Genomic DNA, 21,241 nt, shown 5'->3' with positions numbered 1-21,241 from the left:
TAATTATGAGGAAGGATGAGGGGCTAGGCACTCAGCAATCTGGAATTGGATCTCTCATTCCTAACCGTTTTAGCATACTAATGTCCAGACTGGTTCACACAAGATGTCCTTACAGCCTATTAGACAGTGGGAATGGAAATCAGGTGAGAAAAGAGAGAGCAATGAAGAAGCTCAAGTAAGAGCTGTTATTTAAGCAAATTTCTCTTTACTGTAATTTTCCAGAGTATGAGGTTGTGTCAACTGAAAATGGAGCAAGTGATGGTGAAAAGGAGAAATCGATTATCACTACAAACCAAACACATTCTACTGTGGAAAACCTAAAACCTGACACAAGGTAATTAAATAATTTTCTAAGTTAATCCAACTAATTTAGACTGTCAGCTCTCTGCCACTTCAAATGGGAATACTTATGTATATAAGACCAAACTGGTTTTACTCTTGTTCTGACAGGAAAAAGGTATGCTTTGGTTTTGCTTTCTTTTAAGTTAACAGATAAGACACATCTGAGGAATCTTTAGGAAATTTCCAAGAGTATTTATGGTCTGGAGAAACCGCAGAAGTGACCTGTTCTATCAGAAAGATTAACAGTCAAATGTAAGAAAATGTACTGCTTTTTATCAAAAAATCTCTTGAATTTAGCAGATAAAGAAACAAGGTGAACACAAGAAATATTTACCTGATATGTGAGATCAAGGTTTATACCTGCAGTTGTCTCTCTCTGGGGTTTAAGGATGCTTGGCACAACTGACATAGGCTGCTTGCTTATTTAGATGGGTGTTCATTCAAATACTGGAACGCAAGTTGGGCCACTATGTAGCTTGACTATTGCATTACACCATGGAGAGGAAAGATACATTTGTCCTGCATATGTAATTTTCTTTCAGTCTCTTGAAACAGCTGAAAAGTTAAAAATGGGTCAGTGAATTCCAGTTCATGGCGTACATCTCATGCAACTAGTCCAAATAAGCATTATCATTCTTTTTAAAAAAAAAACCTCACCAAAAATTATTCTTCTTTTTTGTGGTAAAATTCAGAGCAGGGAAGAAAACCATTTGTCCTTTGTTTGTGTTGCTTATTGATTGCATCAGAAAGTTAATGAATGACATGTCATTTTTTTCCTGTAAGACGATCCATTTGGCTTTGGAAACTGGATTTTTCTGTTTCAGATAAACTGTCCTTTTCTATTATTATCCTTAAATTGGTAACACAGCACAAAATTCTGCATAGAATCCATCTTGAACCTTTATTTTTAGGCAATGTGTGGTTTAATCTGGGGTGTTGGTTCTTAGCTTATGTACTTGTGACCAGTGGCTCCTAGGAGGAGGAATGAGGAACTGTTGCAGAAAGTGGAGGGGAAGGGAATTGGAAAAGAAAGGCTAGGGGAAATTGCGATACCCAAAAAGAGCTTTTTTGAGAGACTCCAAAACTCATAAGATGGGCTAGAATTGCTGTGTGTTGCATCAAGAATATCTCTGTTATTTCTTAAAGGCATGTTGCTTGTGAAAGTGTGAACTGCAGCTATGTTGTTCTGTCTTGTTAAGAGGTAATTAGGGTATGTTAGCAATACAATTGGAGACCAAGCATCAGTTTCCTCCAGTTGAGAAGGCTTGGAAGAGACAGCAAAACAATATATTTCTGGAGTAGTGACTAAGGCAGTAGGAGCTGCTAAACTTGTTAGGCTATGCTGTTTGTGTTTTCATTTCAGTTCTGCTTTGAAATAATACAGTTGCATCCTTGAAAAGAACTCTGTGTTATTAATGAGATTGTCTTCAATTACACACTTGAACTCTTCGTGTCACATATGGTGACAGAAGTGGGATGGATTTGGTTAAGTGTAGAAAAGACATGGAAGCAAAGAAAAGTCCTTGATGCTGAGAGGAATGTCCAGATGGCCAAAAAAGAAAAGCATTTTTAGACTGCACTTTGTTAAGAAAGGAAGCAAGATGGAGGCAGGGAGACCCAGCTAGAACCATTGGAAAGGTCATAAGGAAGACAGGAGCTATGCAGAAGCAGATGAGATGGTTTTTAACTTTCATTAGTAACAATTCTGTCAGTCCTATGAGAGGATTTTCAGGTTTTGGTAAGCAAGAGCAGATCAAAGACCATGGAGAAAAGCTGTCTTTTGGAGCGTGGATTTTGTTACTGGAGTGTGGATTTTGTTACAAGAAGCTAGATTTGAGATCAGTACTGACTGGTGGAGACTGACTTACGACATAAAGGGATAACTTTTCCCTGATGGGGTGGTGGCTATTATCCTCCCCCCAGCCTCAAAAGAGAAAGACAGTGATAATCTTTCTGGATTCAGGAGGCCATCGCCTGAAATTGAAAACCTTTGATATAAATTGCAGAGGTGCATGTCCCTCGAGTCTCACAGGATTTAAGGATGTGAAGGCCTTCTCAGAGTGGTTCTGTTCCATTAAATTCTCATTTCAAAATGTGTGTTTCCTAATTTTGAGGATGCCCTGAGAGCTTTGGCAGAAGCACAAGAAATTGTTACTGTTACCATTTGAATCCAGGCTTGTTGGCACGCTAAATTCAGGGAAAATAAGAAAGTGATTAAGACAGCTGGCATCATGTAGACAGTATCAGTGTTGCAAGGAATGGCATATGTCCATAATAAAAGTCTCCTGTCTGTCAGGAGCTGATTGCTCACTAGATGAAGAAAATGGACCTGTGAACAAAACTGACTGAAAATAGGAGGAAGAGAGACAATGAAACACAGCTCAATAAATGAATTAACAGGGTCTCTGAAATGTCTGCAAATTCATCAAGTAATACATTAAGACTGGGAAGCAGACTTTTCTGTAACTAGCCTTAAAGGACAAGAGCTGTAGAAGAGGTGGAGCTGGAAAAGAAACTTGGAAGAGAAAACGAAATCCCTCTCGCAAACGATCAACATTTACAAAACTACCAGCAAGTATATGGAGACATGCTCAGTAGCAGAAGGTGGATTAACTGGGGAAGAACCTCTTGGCCTTGAAATGCTTTGGAGAAGCTGACAAGCTGAATTTGAGAGTCTATTTTTTCCGGCTTTCCTAAAGCTGTCAGTGAGGCTGTGTGAATCCCCTATGCTTGGTCTGAAGGTTCAGTGCATCCAGAGCTGAAGACAGTTCAGGACAGATCTAAACCAGACAGACCTAAACAAACACTTTCCAAAAGGGATAAAAATGTTTTTGAATGCGGTATCTCAGTCTCCATGGGTAAATTTAAACCAGAAAGATCCTATAGCAGCAAGACAGTTCAAGCCTGTAATTCTCCAGATATATGCTCTTGAGGAGCAGTACATGACAAAGATGGTCTGCAGTCACGTTGCCCAAGGTCTGTCATGCTGTTGAGGTAAATCAGGTGGGATATGTTAGTGCCTGGCCCAGAAGCTAAAGAGTTAATCACCCACATCCAGCAGGAGGGAAGCAAGACAAACAGCTCTTCAGCGTGAAGGGAGCAGAACAAGCAGCAGGGAAAAACTGGGTGCATCCAAGCCTGCCAGATCATGCTGTTTGTTTGCTTTTCTCTTTTACATTCTTCTTTCAAATAGGTCATACTGCTACACCTCTGGGAAGCTCTGCAGTAAGCCAGACACCCATCTTCCTTTGAGCTGGCCTTTTGACAAGGCAGCTTTTAAAGACTAAGAGTAATGGCCAGACTTTGAGTATTTAAGAAATTTGGACAGTTTTAGGGAGGCAGCAATGAGAGACTCTTACAGTCTCTCATGAAAAATTGCATGTGTGACTGCAACTGTCAGTAAGTACAAACATAGAAGCTAAATGGGATACAAATTTCTCTGAATCAGGATTATCATGTAGTATTCTGTGCGTCCATTTAGCTGTCTGAAAAGTGACTAGATCCAGAAAAAAATGCACTGGCTGAAAAAGAAAAGGAGTTCTGATTTTCAGTACAAGTTATGAAGTATTTAGTTTTAACAGACTCATACCATGCTAATATGGAAACGAAAATGGACTTTCATAGGCATACAACAACTTATGAGAGTTAAACAAATAAAGTTGTATACATTATGGCAGTTTGTCCTATCTCTTTTGTCTTATATACGCCAGCCTTATGTGTTCTTGGTGACTTGATTGCAAGACATCGAGACTCTGATATGAAAGTGAAATAGTGATTTGAAAATCTGTCTAACTGTGAGGACATACACCCTTTAAATAAATGTGGGGTACAGTCAGCTGCTTTCCAACACAACTGGTTGATTTTTAAAAAAAAGGTTCTAAAGGCTCCTGTACAATGTGATTTTGTTGGAGCGCTGAGATCCCTATGGTTTTTGCCCAAGAAAAGGCACATTGTGTCCATGCCGTTCTCTCACAGCAAGGCATGCCTGACGGTTGACAACATCACATTCATTTAAAGGATTTTTCCTTATAGGACAAGTACATTGGCCTCTTTTTCACCTGGAGAATTGCCAAATGTGGTGCTTGCAGTATTCCACTATCACATCTTAGAAAATTTCTGATAGTTTAAGTAACCTGGAAAGTTCAAATCTTGATATCCATTATTTGGTTGGTCTGAGTTCTTGAAACTGATAGTGTTCCTGGCACTAAGCTGCTGTCTGGGTCCAATCTAGAATTCTGTTTAATTTCATCAGATATTTTGCTTTTGATTGCAACTTTAACCTGAAATCTCTCAAAGCATGTAGTGTGGTTATGCTATGTGAGCTAGATAACTATATATATCCTTCTTATACAGATAGTTAATTGGCTATAACTGGTGCCTGAAGAGAAAAACTTTATCTTGTTTTATGAATGTCTTCTGCTTAAACGTTTTTTTTATAGATGTGCTTCTGTGATCTAATAATCACATATACACAGCTGTTGATTACAACTTTGTACTGTAGTTAGCTTTTGTTACCCTTTACATTATTTCCAAGAATTTTAGAGTAGATCCAGGTCACATTTCACTCAGCCCTCTTTTCAGTGTCACACTTAAACACACACCGGATTTTCTGCAGTTTTTGCCATCTTTATCCTTCAATTAGTCCTTCACTTGTTAAATGAGTGAAATAGCCAAATTCCATTCATCCTTCTTTCTTCTAGTTAGTCTGAACCAAGTACTGAGCTACTCAGTTTTTACTCTGTTGTTCAAGCAGCGAGTGTCTGTAACTGCTCTGCTCGTTGATCAACCCTGAGCAACCTAATGTAGCTTTTAAGTCAGCCCTGTCGTGAAAAGGGGCCTGGACAAATGACCTTCGTAGGTCCCTTCCAACCTAAATTACTGTATTATTGTATCTTAGGGGTAGTTTCTGATCTCGTAAATCTCAATTTCACCCATTTTCTTTAATGCAGGCTGAGGTGGTTTTGTATGTTAATTCAAATGTCATTCATTTCTGAGCAAAGAAAAATGAGAGAAAGGGATGCACTAGTATGAACTAATCTGTCAATTTAATTTTTCATCCTCCACATGGAAATTCTGCAATCTTTATACCAAGAAAACTGTCACCATTTTTTTGAGAAATGTACCATTTATTCAACTTGGAAAACAGTCAAAGCCAAACTACAAGACTGATTGTTTTGGTCAAAGCAATTACAGTCTAGCTTCCAAGCAGTCATTTGAGGAGTGAGCCCTGTAATATTCCATCTAACGTGTCATACAGTTGCCCTTGGTTTTGAGTTTACTTACAACACTGCTCACACTGGAACTCCTAGTTTCATTGGCATACCCAGGACTCTGTGCTCTTCATCTGTTGTTAGTTTTACATTTAAAACTGCCCTTAAAAAGAAAGTATTGCAGTTACTTCTCCTATGATAATAGTCAAGCAAGGTCTCCCATGTCTGAGTCAAGGTAAGGTCATTATCCACAATTTTCAGTATTTCCCTCCTTGAGGTGCTTGTTTGTAATAAACCTGGAGAGGCCTGAGGTAGAAACGGGCTTACTGTGTTTTGGTTTTTTTTCATTCTGTCTCTGTGTAGTAATGATGGTGCTCATCTGCATCTTCTCCTTTGTTAAAATCGGTTTCACTGACCTGCAGTTTTTTCATGGACCTTTCCTAGCCTAGAATATTAAATGCAGATGTTGTTATTTTTTTGCTTCCCATTCTATTTTCCCATTTCCAAAGGAATTTTAGGGTTTTGGGTTTTTTTACTAGTTCTGGAGTTTTCTAACTCCTTAAAATTGTTTTATTTTTTTCAGTCTTCCAGTTGTCTGATATAGTATCATTTTGACTTTTTCTGCTATTTCTGCTGGCTTCTCTGCCAAAATATGTAGTTCTTATTTCTGTATCCCTGGCCTATCTTGAAATTTTTTTTTTATTAGGTGTACATTTCCTCTTTCATTCTGGTGGTTTGTTTAAGGGCAGTTAAGTTCATAGCACATACCACTAGTATCCAGGAAACTCTGCAGCACTAATTCCTATACAAGCCTTCAAAAAAGAGTCTGAATATTGTTGAAAACAGTTCTCATGCATGTTTGTGTTGGCAGTAATTGGAAGGTAGTAAAGAAAAATATTAGGACTGCAGTCAGTGTTGTGCCAAATAGCTCTGGGGAAGTTCAGGTAGCCATTAGAGGATGTGTCCCACCAGCCTGCTGGTGTAGATTTTTAACAGAAAAAAAGTATTAATAAGAAACAAAAAGCCTGTGATGCTTGCATTCCACAGCTTTGTAAAACTTCCCTTTAGGTACTGATCCTTTGCCTGGTTAAGTAGTTTGGTGATTTCAAATAGACTTTTCTCCTTTTTAAAAACATTTTGAGTGGTCTCTTTTGGACTTTTGGGTTAGATTGTGTCCCAAGGCAAAGTATATTTCCAGCCATGAGGTCTCTTGAGGAATATAAATAACAGGAAATGTTAAAAAAAAAAAAAAAAAAAATTTCCAAGGCCTCCCAAAAAACAAAACCAAAAAACCCAACCAACCAGCCAACCAACCAAAACTGTGAAGTAAACATGAAATGTGTAGGATATATGCATGTACCAAACTGTTTTTATAATGTGTGTAGATGGTTTCCTTCAAAAGTTTTTTCATAAGTCTTACAAAAGGTATGAAACAAAAAAAGAGAATGTTACTATAATTTACTCAAAGGCCATACCAAGTAAGTCTTAAACCCTCTACTGAATAAGCTTTTTGTGCACTTATACACAATAATTCATACCTACCTGCTCATGCTGTTATTACCCTTTTCTAGTATTGTTTTGTATTGCAGTTAGCACCCAAAATGTGCTAATCACATACAAGAAAAAAAAATCTACCAATGCAGAGCTTAGCTTTTGTTAGCAGCAAGGGTCAAGAGATGAGAACTACAGTGAAAGTTGCAATGCAGAAAAATGCAGAAAGTGGCAGAAAAATGATGAAGTTTTTTGTACTCTTTATTACAAAAGTAACAGATTTTTATACTAAATTGCTGTTGATGTCTGGGTTCACGGGTAAGCATTTCCCATTTCTCTCAGCCCTTCTTCCAATTTGATTAGCAGAAAGACTCCTCAAACAAGCCCAGCACTTCTTTTTCTTTCTTTCTTTTTTTGTTCCCTTCTCTTAAACCTAGTTTTATTTGCTATGTCTGAACATACTGCTATCCAAGCACACTCTGCAGAGACAGAGTAGCTCTATACATTGAGACAGTCCTGCATGATTGTCATCTAACCACCAGCACCTCCCCAGCAATTGACCTGAAGTCCCAGGACTGTACTCAGCTGCTCCAGTCCTCCTATTATGGTGAAAATCTCTCTTCGCCTATTTTCAGTTCTGCAATCTTCAATCTTCTCCTTTTGCATGATCTGAAAAATGCAGGAGCAGCGTCTGCCAAAGTTCCATGTGGAATAGCGATTTCCTATGGTGGAAAAATATGCTCTGCACAGGAATTACTGTAAGTCAAGTCCATTTAATCTGCACAAGGACTTCTATTGTCTTATGCAGTTTGGGAGGATTTGGGAGGCCTAGTCTCCAAAGTTTGTAGGATAGCAATCTTATAGATGTTAGAGGTGTGACACATGTTAGATTGCTGCATATATTGGGTAGCAGAGTTTTTGGCATCATAGGCACACAGATATAAGGACAGAATATAGATTCCAGTTTCTCATTAATAAGTCTAGCTAACAGGTAGACATGGGATAATCATTATATAGCTTTCCTATTTCCCTTTATTAACTTTGCCCTACATATTTTCTTGAACCTCTAAGCATTTTTCCCCTCCCTTGTGGTTTGTATGGAAGTGCATAAGATTGCAGCAGGTACCCTTTTTTCACCATTTCATTTTTATTTTTCAGATCTTTCACCTGACACACAAAAAGGGAGACTTTAAATTGTTTTCTATGGAGAGAGCCACACCATGGCTTTAAAATTACAGTTAGATCTGTAAACTCTGTCAAATTGTGAGCTCAGTATAACTTTTCCTTTCTCTCCCTTTCAGTTTTCAGTCAACTAGTTACTTCTCTGCATCTCCAAAAGTGGTTGTTTGTTGTTCTTGTACTGTTGCAGCCACTGCTATTGTTACAGGATTGAATTTGGCAGAGGAAAGGAGCCTGTGATACTTGGGCAGCTGTAAAAACACCTACAAAAACTTGCATATATTTTAGTTTAAGAATTGTATATATTTAAGTCAAGGTAAGGTCAAGGTAAGGTCAAGGCCTTATATTAAGAATTGTATATATTTTAGTTTAAAGAATTTGCCCTTTAACATTATTAATAGGAGGCTCCCCTAATTGACTAAGCTAAACTTTGGATGTTTCTTTATTACTTTCCTTTTCTCCAATTTTTTAATATGTTTACATGAGCTGAAATCTGTATGTGTAAATTTTAGTTCTTTATTTCAGTCTTGCCATAATTTTCCCAACTGTGGTTTGATCTTTTGCAGAGATCCTAGTGGTCCCTAGACCACAATTTGAAAAACACTGCTTGGAAAATATTTAGTCTTAAGTTCTTGTTTTGGTCTTTTTATGGAGTTAGAGAATTGATGGGTCCAAGTTCATCGACTTAAGTTTTTTGGGAACAGGACTGTTTGCTATGAAGAATGTTGCCTGATGCAACTCAAAGTAGGGCGTATCAGCTCTTGACGACAATATATTTGTACAAAAATCAGCAAAATACTTAAATTTGTTTCAAAATCCTCCACCATCTCATCCAGCTTGTGATTTTCTGCCTGACAGAGGCGTGTAAATCCAGCTTGCAAAATCTGTGAAACCCTTACATATTCAGGTGAGATCCAGATAGGCTGACTGTGGATCTTTATCTTTAGTTCACACTTGCCTGTGTCATTACCTTCTGAGTCCCTGTGGCTGCCCAGTCCAGTTCCGTAAGAGCATTTCACCTGCATTTTTGCCCTTTCCTTGTAGCCAGTCCTATGCAATCAAAAAACTCTAGGTTAGGAATCCTAGGCAGTGCTTTTCATATCTCGCTTTTGATTTCATACAAAGGGACATAAACAGATTATTATCATCCATAAGGTCAAACCATAAACTCCCAGTAAAGCAACAGAACATGCCATGTTGAGCTATCAATGATCAAAATTACAATAATAGCTCTAGATAAGGTGTTCCTGCTGTGAAGGAAGCAGGAAAACTTCTTTGGAGTCTTTTATCTCTAGGCATGCATTAATTTGTACATTGTCCAAAATGTATCTTCTAGCTATTACTTTAAAACACCCAATGCATTAGAAAATCTTCATTTATGCTTCAGCGATTCTGCAGAAGGGATCTCCAACTGCTCTGCCACAGTTCTCTGGATAACGACCTGTCCTACCAGATGAGAATACTTCTTGACCAAAAAAGTTACTGTAACACATGCCCAATGTGAATATTAACTGCTCCGATCCAATTTTTAAAAGCGTGTATTTTTTTAAACAATTTGAAGTTGATCATGAAGAAGATTTTGTGTCTAGAATTTATTTAATTTATTATTTATTTAATGTCTTCCTCCTACAGTAGGGTAATATGAGTTGCTCAAAACGGTCTTGCAGCATGTTTGAATAAATGTTAAGATTCCTCCAAACAGACTTTTTAAAGCTCAAAACAAGCCCATGTTTCACTTAGAAATATCCACAAATTATCCACAATGCATCTGTTCAGCATACCAATCTTTGTAAGTATTTCCCTTAAAAAAGAAAAGAAAACCCTAGAAATAAAGGCAATTGCTTATGTAAGCAATTTCAAAGTTAAATATTGTCTTAGAAGTACTGTGGATGGAAAACAGTTGCTTGGTACTGCATGATTAGTCCACTGAGGTTAATTAAGCGAGCTGTTCAGGTTTTGCAGGAGCCAAGAAGCAATGAGAGGTAATCCAAAGTTTGGACTGAATTATTCTGTCTCTTGTAGGGGCTTGCAAATGGAGTTCACAAATTTCCAACCATGCAGAGAGTGGTATGGTTTTTTTCTTTAGAAAATTGCTGTTTGGAAGCAATTTCAGCAATACATTACAATGCTATGTTATAGTCCTGAGCTACCAAGTTATCATTGGTAAGCGATCCTTCGAGTCAAGAGCTGGATGTTTAATTGCCCACTTCTGGGATTCTCATTTTGCTCTGTGTTTAGTCTCTAAGTTAGGGCCCATTTTCCACGCCTACAGTCCTTTTGACTTGTGTCCTATGGATCTCTCTCGCTGATGAAAAAACGCTCTGTGTTAAGAGAGATTCACCATGTATGCACTGAAAGCATATGAAAAGTCTCTCTGCAGGTGGCATGCGTGAGACAGATTATTGCTTATAGCTCACGGGGAAGGCATGAAGAGGGTGCTGTTGACTGGAGGTATACATGCTACTCATCAGGGTGCTTTGGCATGGAGGGCATGCAGGTCCTACAGGGAGGCACTGAGCCATTGCTGAGCAGTGAGAAATTCCCAGGTGCTGCCAGCCCAGAGCCAGGAGAGCCGAGAAGCAGCTTGCTGGGATAATGTGTGCTGGGAGGAAGGAAATACAGAGTCTGTTCCTAGCTCTGCCCTCGATGGAAGATCTTAGCTGTGTCGCACGTCCACCCTTGTAACTCTCTTTCCTGCCTCACCCGTCTGGTGTCTTCTGCATAACGTTTTTAGGTTTGCAGCTGTCTTTCAATAGCTGTTTACCTAGAGCTTCTAATTGAAAGTATAAGTTCCACCTGAGCTGCAGAGTTAGAAACCACCTTGTCTTGCCTGTCCATCGCTGTTAATCAAGTATTGAAGGGTGGGAGAGGCTTAAGCAGAGGAGCCTGGCTTGGATTTTTTTCTTCAATCTTGTTCCATTTTCATAGCACTGTGTTTGGTTCCCAGCACAGCTGTGATGAAGAGAGATCATGAGATAACTACAGTACAGACTGATGTTGTGCGACATTACTATGAAAAGATAAGAAAGAGATGCTGCACAGTGTCTCTTCACTACTTCATATATTTACTATTAACATATATTCAAGCAACAGGATCTTTGCCTTGGCTGAGCTCTTGTCCTGGAAGACATGCCCCGTGTTTCACCACTGGCCCTGTCTGTCACTGTTGGTGGGCCTGAGAGGCATTGAATTGGAGGTTTGTGATCTTATGAATGAAAAATGTGCAAATAAATAGCAATGTCCTTTACTCAGTCTCTGCTTATCAGATTGCTTCTGACCTCACCTGAACTGCACCCTTTGCCAGAACTGAAACTGCATGTGTGAGAGGAGACAGACTTAAGCCAGTGGTGCATTAAATCAAACATTAATAGCATGTGTGCAAAGAATTACCAACAGGACTCATAAATTATGTGTTCAGAGACGCCTTATACAGTTAGGACAAAGAATGTCTCAGTGTTTTCAGAGCAAGAAATGAGGCCTTTTTGTTCTTCTCCAGGAGGCGAGTAGCACCAACGTGTCTGTTGGCAGTTTGCTTGCTCCAGACTCTGAAAGAATGCTTGGTTTGCAAAATTTTCATCTCTTCTATTTTATTCCCCAGTTATGAATTCCACGTGAAACCTAGAAACCCTCTTGGTGAAGGTCCAAGTAGCAATGTTGTGGCATTCAGTACTGAATCAGGTGAGAACTTCCAAAGGTCCGACCATCATTTACAGTGGCTGTAGTATCCATGTTTGTGGGATATATGAAAGGCTCTCTTGCTTCATTTTCCATGTTTGGTCTTGCTCTTTACTATCTCCAGATTGGCTTTTTACTGCTGAGCACATTATGGTAGTGCCTGGAAGGTCAGTCTGAGATCAGGGCTATATTGTGTGGGGATGTAAGCTGGCCAGACTGCAGGAGAGGAAAACAGGAGCACAGAGAGTTTGTCTGGTGTTTATTATGAAGAAACTAACTTTGTCCTTAGAGAAGGCTCAGTCATTGAAGATTAATATTCCTGACCTTTTCGTATCTATCAAACTCATTAATGACTTCTGGATGGAGAACATAAGGTTTTTCTTTGGGCTGGTGTGTTTATAGGCACTTTTGCTACCTGTTCAATAAGGCTGCTGTATAATAGTGATGTCTTTTGGCTGAAATAAGGATTGAGAAATAGTAGTTGGGAAAAGCCGATGTCCCAGTATGTCCTCTTCCATCCTGTTTACTCTCCTGTGAAACTGTTAAAGAGGTGTATACAAGCCTGTTTGGACCATTGGTTGATTCCCAAGTTAAGTGCTATCTGACTCAGGGGTGAGAATCAGAGAGTGCCTTTGCTTTCCCTATTCCAGTTCCCCACGAGGAAGACAGTTGACTTGTTGACTTTATACAAGCAAGATACCATCTTTTGTGTAGAAGTGTTTATTGCTTGATAGTACTTAAGGACCATATAAAACACAAAATGGATTTAGCCTTTTTAAAAGGACTTTCTCAATCTGTGTTTTGAGCCAGGTGTAATAATACTATGGTCTTCATCTAGTGCTGTCACTGATGGATGAGTTTTGGCTGAGCGAGGGATTAGTCAGGGAGGAGTTCAGACTATGCCACACGTATTTAAAAACTGAATACACTCCTTGTAATCCTAGATTGTTAAAACTAAAAAAATGTTTATGCCAAGTGCAGTTTTCATGAATGACAAGGCTTATGCTCTGTCTCCTATTTAGCTTGGACAAATTAAGTGGTCAGTTTTATTTTTTCTTAATTGCACACATCCATTTCTCACTTTTGGGCTTTTGTAGCCAAGTTTTGTGTGGCAAGTATTACAGAGGGGTCCTTTTTATTATTTAAGTTTTGAAATCGAAATTTTTAAAAAGATGCAGTAGAATTGGTTTTTGCTGGTTACAGGTTTAAACTCTTGTTTTTACTAGAACTGTGGTTGACTGGTATTTTCCCATAAGTAAAATTTTTAAAAGCTGATTGATACTGTAGTTTCACATAAAAAATATATTTCTTTTAATTTAATTTAATACAAAAGTGAACGTTGCTTCCAAAACTCTCTGTTTCACAAATTACAGCTTATGTCAACTGTAGAAAAATCACTTAGCAATGCTTTTCCATTGAAATACTGGGAAAGTTCATTTTACGGTGTCTGATTTGAATGTTTGTTTTCTTCCCCCAGCGGACCCAAGAGTGAGCGAGCCAATTTCAAGTAAGCCTTTTAAGTATAGTATAGTGTCTTCTGATCAGGGATTTTTTCAGAAATGAGATAGCATAATTTTACAAGGAGGGTGGCTGTACTGCACCAATTAAATGAGTTATGGAATCAAACAGCATTCACACATGATTTCACTCCTTCCACCCATACCCCTGGAAAGGAATTCATGCCAGGCTGCTTGTTTACCTGAGCGGAACGCAATCAACGTGATGTGGGGCTCCCATGGCAGCTGGGATGGCTTCAAACCAACGTACACAAATGAGCCAAGGACAGCCTCATATTTTCTCAGCCTTGTCATTAAACCAAAAGAAAGCTCTGTAAAATGAATAAACTACTCCACACTTTTTAAGCGAGTTAACAGAGCACAACTCAGAGGACACTATTTATCTGCCATTGTGTTTTAGAAAAACTTTCTGCTTCTGAAGGCTTGATGCAGCTGTGCTTTAGGCCACTTACAAGGCTTTTGCTGTCTTTGGTGGGAGGTGGACTGAGCTTTTGAAGAACAGCTGAGATCTCTCAAGCAAGATTGGGCTGCTTTTTGCGTTTGTAATGGACATCACTTTGACAAACACTGAGACACCATTTCTTTCCACATAATTCATGACACTTAATTTTTATGTGTATTTCTGTTAAATCACATACAGTTTGCTGCAAGTTGACTGTCCTGGCTTGAACCCACTGAAAAACAGTGACTGTATCACACACTTTGTAAATGAGAGTTTTGCCAACACACAGACATTGTCCCCCTAACAAGGTCCTAGAATGAGCTTATTCCAAACTGGCACCACACACAGAGAGCAGGAGCAGTTCACTGCACCAATCATGTCTGCACCCTTTGGTGCTTCCCTGAAATATCTTTCATGTTCAAAATGCAGATGACTGGTGCCATAGTGCATTCTGCTCCATCAAGGTTTCTAATTCTATTTATTTGAATAATGTTGTTGTACATAATTTTGTATGCAGCATCATATTTCAGCCTCTTTCTTCCTCTCCTGCAGTGGGAAAGGATGCTATCTGGACTGAAATCCCATTCAATTCGGACACCTATTCAGAATGCAAAGGGAAACAATACGTAAAGAGGACTTGGTATAAGAAGTTCGTAGGTGTGCAGCTGTGTAATTCTTTGAGATACAAGATATACCTCAGTGATTCACTCACAGGTAAGAGACATTCATATCAGTGTTGTCCACATTGTACACTCCTTAAAGATATCATGGTTCCAGGACTAAGAGGTTTAACAAGACAAGCTCTGCTGAAGTGTGATCAGGTATGTTTAATCTAGTCCATAGACAGATTAATCATAAATGGTAATCTGCCTGTGCTCAGTAATCATTGATGTGTTTGATACTGAATTTTCAGACTCAAGAGTTACTTCTCTGGGGTGATCATCTGATTTTAAGTACCTGTTAGTATCCTGGGGGTCATACAGAAAATTGATAAAGATCAGGTCTCTGCCAGTGAATAGCATATATTGTAAAGGTGCCAAGTTTGTATTTAAAGGGTAGCCTGGAATAGTTCTTAATTAGAGGATTAGGACCTAATTTTACACCAGGATTAGACTCAGTCATTCCCATCCCATTTGGTAAACATCTGGTTACTTCATTACTGTGAGGCTTATAAATACATGACTTCAACTCTAGTCAACAGGTTTTACCTGCTTTGACATTTTTGTTTTGTTTTTTTTTCACATTCCCCATTTTTGCTTATAATATCTTTCCCCCCCGCTTCTTTTTCTTATGTTTTATTACTAACAGCTGCCTCCTGGCCTTATCTTCTCAAGTTTTGTTCAGTGTCTTAAGGTCGCTAGAGTGTGATGTATTTAATACCTGAATCAAGTGACACATGCTGTGTGTAAGCTGGGGAAACAGCTCGTAAAAAGTGTTTTTCAGTTAGTTGATAGTTAAGCAGAACTTTGTGTCTCATGTAGATTGTACAAGCTATATTTAGAAATATGTTCACTTATAATCCATCCGAAGCTCCTGGCTTTCTTCTGTATGAGGTCTTCCATCAGAGCTGCATGGGCAACTATCACAATGGTGTTAGTATGGCATCCAGAGCACAAAGAGCATAATACAACAGTGTATGGGAAATGTCTTTTGAGTGGAAGCTAGGCAGTATGTTCATCACATTGCATTGAATTAACTAGGAGAAACTGTGGCCAAAAGAATCGACTTTCATTACCCAAAGCTGCCCCATCTCAGAGCTCAGCGCCTCACAGGAGCAGGGCTCTGGTCTCTGTATGTAGGAGCATGGAAAGAAAAGAGCAAGGGGAACGCAGGGCAGCCTACGCTGATACAATTTTAAACTGCCCAGCCTTGCACGGGGCACCATTCTCCCATAAGCAGACAAGGAAGGAAAGCCCTGTCGTTAATAGTAAGTACAATACCTCACACGTAAATAATATCTTGGCAATTATGTGAATAAAAAAGACTGTTTTGAACAGAGGTATCATTCATTCAGCTGTTGCTGTGCTAACCAGCTGTGATCAAATGACAAACACTGGCAATGAGGCATAGTGTATCACAAAACCAGCCAGCAGAGGAAATAGCAGTGCTAATCTAGCAGGACTAGACTTCAGCCCTAAATCAAGTGAATTAACACTGCAGTGAAAGCTACTTCAATCTTAGAAGAAAAGTTTAATATATCAGGAGCCCATTTTCCTATTTTCGTGAGATTGTTTTTGTTCTTGCTGGAAGGGTGGTGATTTAACTTGGCTGGAGAAAAATGATGGTAGCCACATTGTATTCATTATGCTTGCTAAGCCTGGTTCTTGCACTTGAATTGTTCCAACCAGTGCTGACCGGTTGTCACAATATTTAAAAGAATTGAAGTATTTATGTAGAAGGAAAGCTGCTTTTCCCCCATTTCCTAAGTCAGACTGTCATGGCACGGGCCTCTAGATGCGAGTGAGAAAGTTTCCAATGTGAAGCCAGACTCTGTTCTGATGTGTTTCACAGTCACACCTTGTCTCATCGTGCCCCCGAGGCCAGCGGGAGTGTATCTGCTAGCACCAGCCAGCTGGGCAACGTGTGCTGGTAGTGAGGGGCTGTGCTGAGGTCCGAGTCCCACCTTCTGCTGAAGATACCTTCCGAAGCTTTGCTGTTTAAGCAGCACAATGATCTTGAAATTTGGGTGCATTGTACAAATGCTGTTGTATAAGGCAGCCAACAACCATATCTTTGCATGCTAGTTTTTAGCATGAGTTTATACTTCTAATGTTGCAGAATGAATAAAACAAAGATGGTATCTAATTTTCTTAGGACCACCCATAAGGGAAGACTGGACAAAAAATTAATTTACTTTCCGCCAGAATTGCTTTCCCGAAAAGAGAAAGATGAATCTAGTCATTTATTAGCTAAATTTTTTTAAGTGTGTTCCTTTATTATGAAAAGAATTGGGCAGTAAGAATTTAATAGTCACTGAGAATGCTGCTAATTTATGTATGGCAATTGTTTGAATTATGCATAGGTTACACTGTGGGCCAAACGAATATGTGTGTATCTGAAAGTTACTGTTCTTGTGTTAGCCATAAAAATATCTGGTTTATTCTGTCTCTCATGAAGAAAAACTGATCTACGTTACACATGCCAGGACTGTTCTATAAACCAGCATCTACTGCTGACCTCATTTAACAGTCCTCCAGAGCAGTCACTGTAGGCATTCCAGAAAAGCAGGCCACCTAAAAAAAAGTATTTATTGAGGGGAAGAAAAAAGTAAATTCTAAGTGTGACCTTCAACAGCCATGGAAAAAAAAAAAGCCATTTTGGGCAGCCTGAATGTTCTTAAGTTCAGACCAAAAAATTGCTGAGAGGAACTCCCTCTGACCAGTTCTCCTATGGAAAAAACATGCCTGCAGCCAAAACTAGATAGCAATAAATAATTTTCTAAAGCTAGAGCAGAACTGCATGCACAGAGACTGTCAACTGGAGGTGAGAATTTTTGGCAAAGTATTGATCGGGTCACAAAAATATGAGAAAGGGAGAGTTTATTGGTAGGTTGCTCTTTTATTAATTGCACTTTAGGGAGCAGTATTATAAGCCACCTCACCATCTCTCAAACGGCCAGACTGGCATAGATTCAAGGCTGCGGGACACCCAACATCTAATGAGTAACTGGACTTTCTGCTTAGCTTATACCTGAGTATTGAGCCTATTTCTAAATGCTCTCACCTTTCCTTTCAACCTCACAACCAAAGGCTGAACATACTAAGAACAAGTGCTGTGAAAGGAGTTTAGAAAAAACGGTAAGTTTATCTGAAACGGTTTCCTGCCAAGGCCTGGGAAGAGAAAGTAGCATGCTTTCCTCCATCTTCTGAACTGAATTTTACTCATGTCTTGCACATCAAATCAGTAAGTAAAAACATCTCTCTGTCAAAACTCCTTCACTGTAAGTCCTCTTGTTAACAGGAGGAGCACAGCCCGTAACGTCAGCACATGCTGCATGGGGCGCTTGAGACCTTGTTTTCTACTCAGTTGCAGCCAAGTGTCCTGTTAAGCGATCCTGCAAATAAATACACGGGCACACTTCATGCTCTGGATAAGCAGTTTCTATACCAAGGTCATCTGTCTGTTAAAGGATATCACTTGCACATACATGTTGTATAAATATGATGATTTCTAAAACAGGCCTTGGCTGTGTTATGAGGTGGTCTATCAAAACATGTTTGAAGGTACTGAGGGCTTCCTGACAGGGAAGCAAACCTGTCTTCCATTCAGATCACTAGCAAAACTTACCTCATTTTTGATACAGCCAGGATGAGGCTCTAGGTAATACCAGAATTTCACGTACTGTATGAAATGTAAGGAAGGGAAGAAATACATTCAGGCATAGATTTTGGCCAGGAATGGGGCACTTTTGTCTACAGCCATGAGCGCTGTACTTGGAGTATGCACATTATGTTCAAATTACAGCTACAGATCCTGAGAGAAGAATCGTAGCATTCACTTTGGCTTCTCCATAGATTGAAGAGCACAGCCCATTGCCTGTGGTGGTTTTTGGAAATAGCCCTCACTAAACTGGATATGGATTTTCAACTTTGCTGCTCCTTTGCTTTCAGGAAAATTTTATAACATAGGAGACCAGAGAGGCCATGGAGAAGATCACTGCCAATTTGTAGACTCATTCTTAGATGGAAGGACAGGACAGCAAGAAGATCTACCAGTCAAAGATGGTAATTCCTTACGCCTGTCTCTGCAGCAAACCTTGGCAATTCCTTTGTTTGTGTGTTTCTTTTTCCTGCCAGTGGATTCAGCAGCCACTGCTGGGGTGGGCGATGGAAAGGGACTACCGGCTTTGCAGGCAGAAGAGAGTCGAGAAGTTTCTGAAGATGAGCAATGACTATTAAAAGAAGGTTATGACTCGGGTTCTGTTAGGTAGTAAACAGCCTCTCTCCCGTTTAAAAGATTCCAACAGATTATTCACAGTTGGTATTACGTATTTAAACCCTACCACAAATTTGAGTTTGCAGAGAGGCATGAAGTGTTATGTTCAAACAGGCAAGGTTGATTTAAAGTGCAGTAAATCATCAGTTGGGCATAAACAGCTTTGTTTAGTGCTAATGAGAAACTAAAAAGTTATTACTGGAAAATACAATTCATGGTGCAGTAACTCTGTGCGCACTAATTTGAACCGGGTGCCTAGAATTCCAGTCTGGTCTAAGGGGGCATGGGACTGGATGTCCTAAACACAGCTGTGACCTGCCTGGCTATATTTCACATGTTGCTGAGGCTCGAGTGTAAGAAAATTGTACTTCTGTCAGCTGAACTCCTGCCTTGCTTGTTTGCAGCAGTGCCCGTGTGAGGTAGTCCATTCCCTTGTGGGGTAAGAACGCAGGCTGTATTGCTACATGCGTGCATGCCAAGTGTATCGTGGAATATTTTACTGAGAAGAGTAGCAAAACGGTTTTCAGTACAGTATCAGTGTGTTGACCAAACCTTCCTGTCTGTAGCGCTTCATTTATAAAACACCTTACAGAAGTACAGAAGTGCATTGAGGTAGGTGTGGGAGATAAGTGCCTGAATCTTTCACAAGTTTTTCTGAAAACAAAGTAGGTGAATGATCTGAAAGGTGTTTGCTTATGTGATTATTTTTTTTTTAAGAGGGCTTTGCTTTTCCTTCCCCAGTCAGTGTTGCCCATGTGTAAAGGTATTTTGCTTGTGTAAGGGATTGTCTGAATCCAGTTTGACATTGCCAGGACCTGCCAGGACAGCAGACCTCTCAGTTGTACCAGTTTTGGGTTTTTTTTAAATTTTATAAATAAAAAAAATCCCTTTTACATAAAAAGTTTGCTACCCCAGCTTAAGACATTTAAAACAGATTTGTTTTCAGCAACTGTATTTAATTGAGTGGATTCATGACCTACATTCATTTTTAGGAAAAAAAAAAACCCAAAACAACAAAAACCCCGCAACAAAACAAACAAACAAACAAACAAACAAACAAAAAGCCCCCACCTCTTCTGTAGCTTATATTCCTGGTAAATGAACTGAACAGAGCAGATTGTCCATTGCTGCTCAGTTCCTCCCTGGCTGCAGCAAGTTGAGTTCTGTTCAAGCCAGAATTAACTGCACATATTTGACCTGACGTGCACAGAGGGCAGCACGACTGCTGTGGTGTCTTAGTTGCAGAACAATACTTTGTGTGCGTGTGCGAGCACGTACATCTGTGTGCGCACACATGCATGCTTCAGCCACACATATGCTCCTGATGATCAGGTTGGATTCAGCGCTAATTGCTCACTTCAATTTTTAACCTGAAGTTAACTGTTTGAATGGGCAGCAGGTGTATTGTCATACAGAACAGATTTAAAGCAGGAGGTATGATCTTTTGCTTGGGGATGGGGAGATAGTGTGAAATATCCCCAACTGTCGAGTTTTATTTGGGTTCACTGGAGTGTTAAGGCTGCTGCAGTGGGGAGTAGTTAACCATTGCAACTTTGCAAGGAGGAACAGCCTCCTGTTTAGAGAAGACCCTAGCAGCAGCCAGAGTCACTGGCCTCGCCCTGCCAGCACCATCCATGGTTGGGTGCTGGGAACACAAATCTCAAGGGGAGGCAGGCTTCACCTCTCCTGCTCCGGGCTGCAGCAATCCCAAGCGCTTCTGCTTTTGTTTGAGTTGGGAGGACAAATGCCGGCTGTTTCAACCGATGTAGGGGCAGCAAAGAGACCCGTTTGTGGCAGATGGGTTAACAGCTTAGTGACTAGTCTAGCCGTTAATTGAATTGTGTACAGACTTCACAGGGAAATCAAAGGAAGGTGCTGTCCGAGGGCTTCATGCAAACAATACTCTGTTCTCTGTTCCAGGATTTTTCAGGGCAGTTCGTCAGGAACCCGTCAAATTTGGAAAAATAGGCGGGGAGACGTGCATTAACTATGTTCGCTGGTACGAGTGTGGAACATCAATACCTGGGAAATGGTAGATGCGACATGAACGTGGTGAAAAGGCCCAGCACTTACTACCCCCGTCCGACTGCCCAACGCAGGCTCAAAGATGGAAATGTTTATGGTATGCCTGGCACTTAAATAAGTTTGCTGATGTGCAAGGGTTTATACAAGTCTAATGCCAATACTGCATTAATTGTGTAATAGCGTAGGCTGCTTACTGTAGTTATCCAGTTTTACAAATTTGTTTTTAGATTTTAAAAAAAATCCCAAACAGGCTAGGGACATGTTGTAGGATAATGTATAGGGAAGCTGGCTCCCTATTCTTGAGGTATGGTTTCTATGGTATTTTAAAAGATACGGTGTGTATATTATTTATCACAATGTTGTAATAAATGTTTAAGGCACAGTTACGGCAGAGTTGGTCATGGAATGCAATGCGCATTAGTTTT

At 39.7% G+C, this 21,241-nt stretch overlaps 1 protein-coding gene across 1 annotated transcript in view; it reads left to right on the top strand.

Moving 5' to 3' along the window:
- Positions 1 to 21,073, top strand: part of ABI3BP (ABI family member 3 binding protein) — a 166,151-nt gene extending 145,078 nt beyond the window's left edge. Inside the window, 6 exon segments of the mRNA XM_072851395.1 lie at positions 223 to 334; positions 11,821 to 11,900; positions 13,375 to 13,404; positions 14,409 to 14,570; positions 18,467 to 18,580; positions 20,712 to 21,073. Coding sequence (XP_072707496.1) covers positions 223 to 334; positions 11,821 to 11,900; positions 13,375 to 13,404; positions 14,409 to 14,570; positions 18,467 to 18,580; positions 20,712 to 20,827 — 614 coding nt within the window. The 3' untranslated portion in view covers positions 20,828 to 21,073.
- Positions 21,074 to 21,241: the final 168 nt, after the last annotated feature.

This window comes from Ciconia boyciana, chromosome 1 (assembly GCF_034638445.1).
Source record: "Ciconia boyciana chromosome 1, ASM3463844v1, whole genome shotgun sequence".
Taxonomy (NCBI): Eukaryota; Metazoa; Chordata; class Aves; order Ciconiiformes; family Ciconiidae; genus Ciconia; species Ciconia boyciana.
The sequence above is the reverse complement of the archived record's forward strand: the minus strand, read 5'-3'. Positions and strand labels throughout refer to the sequence as shown.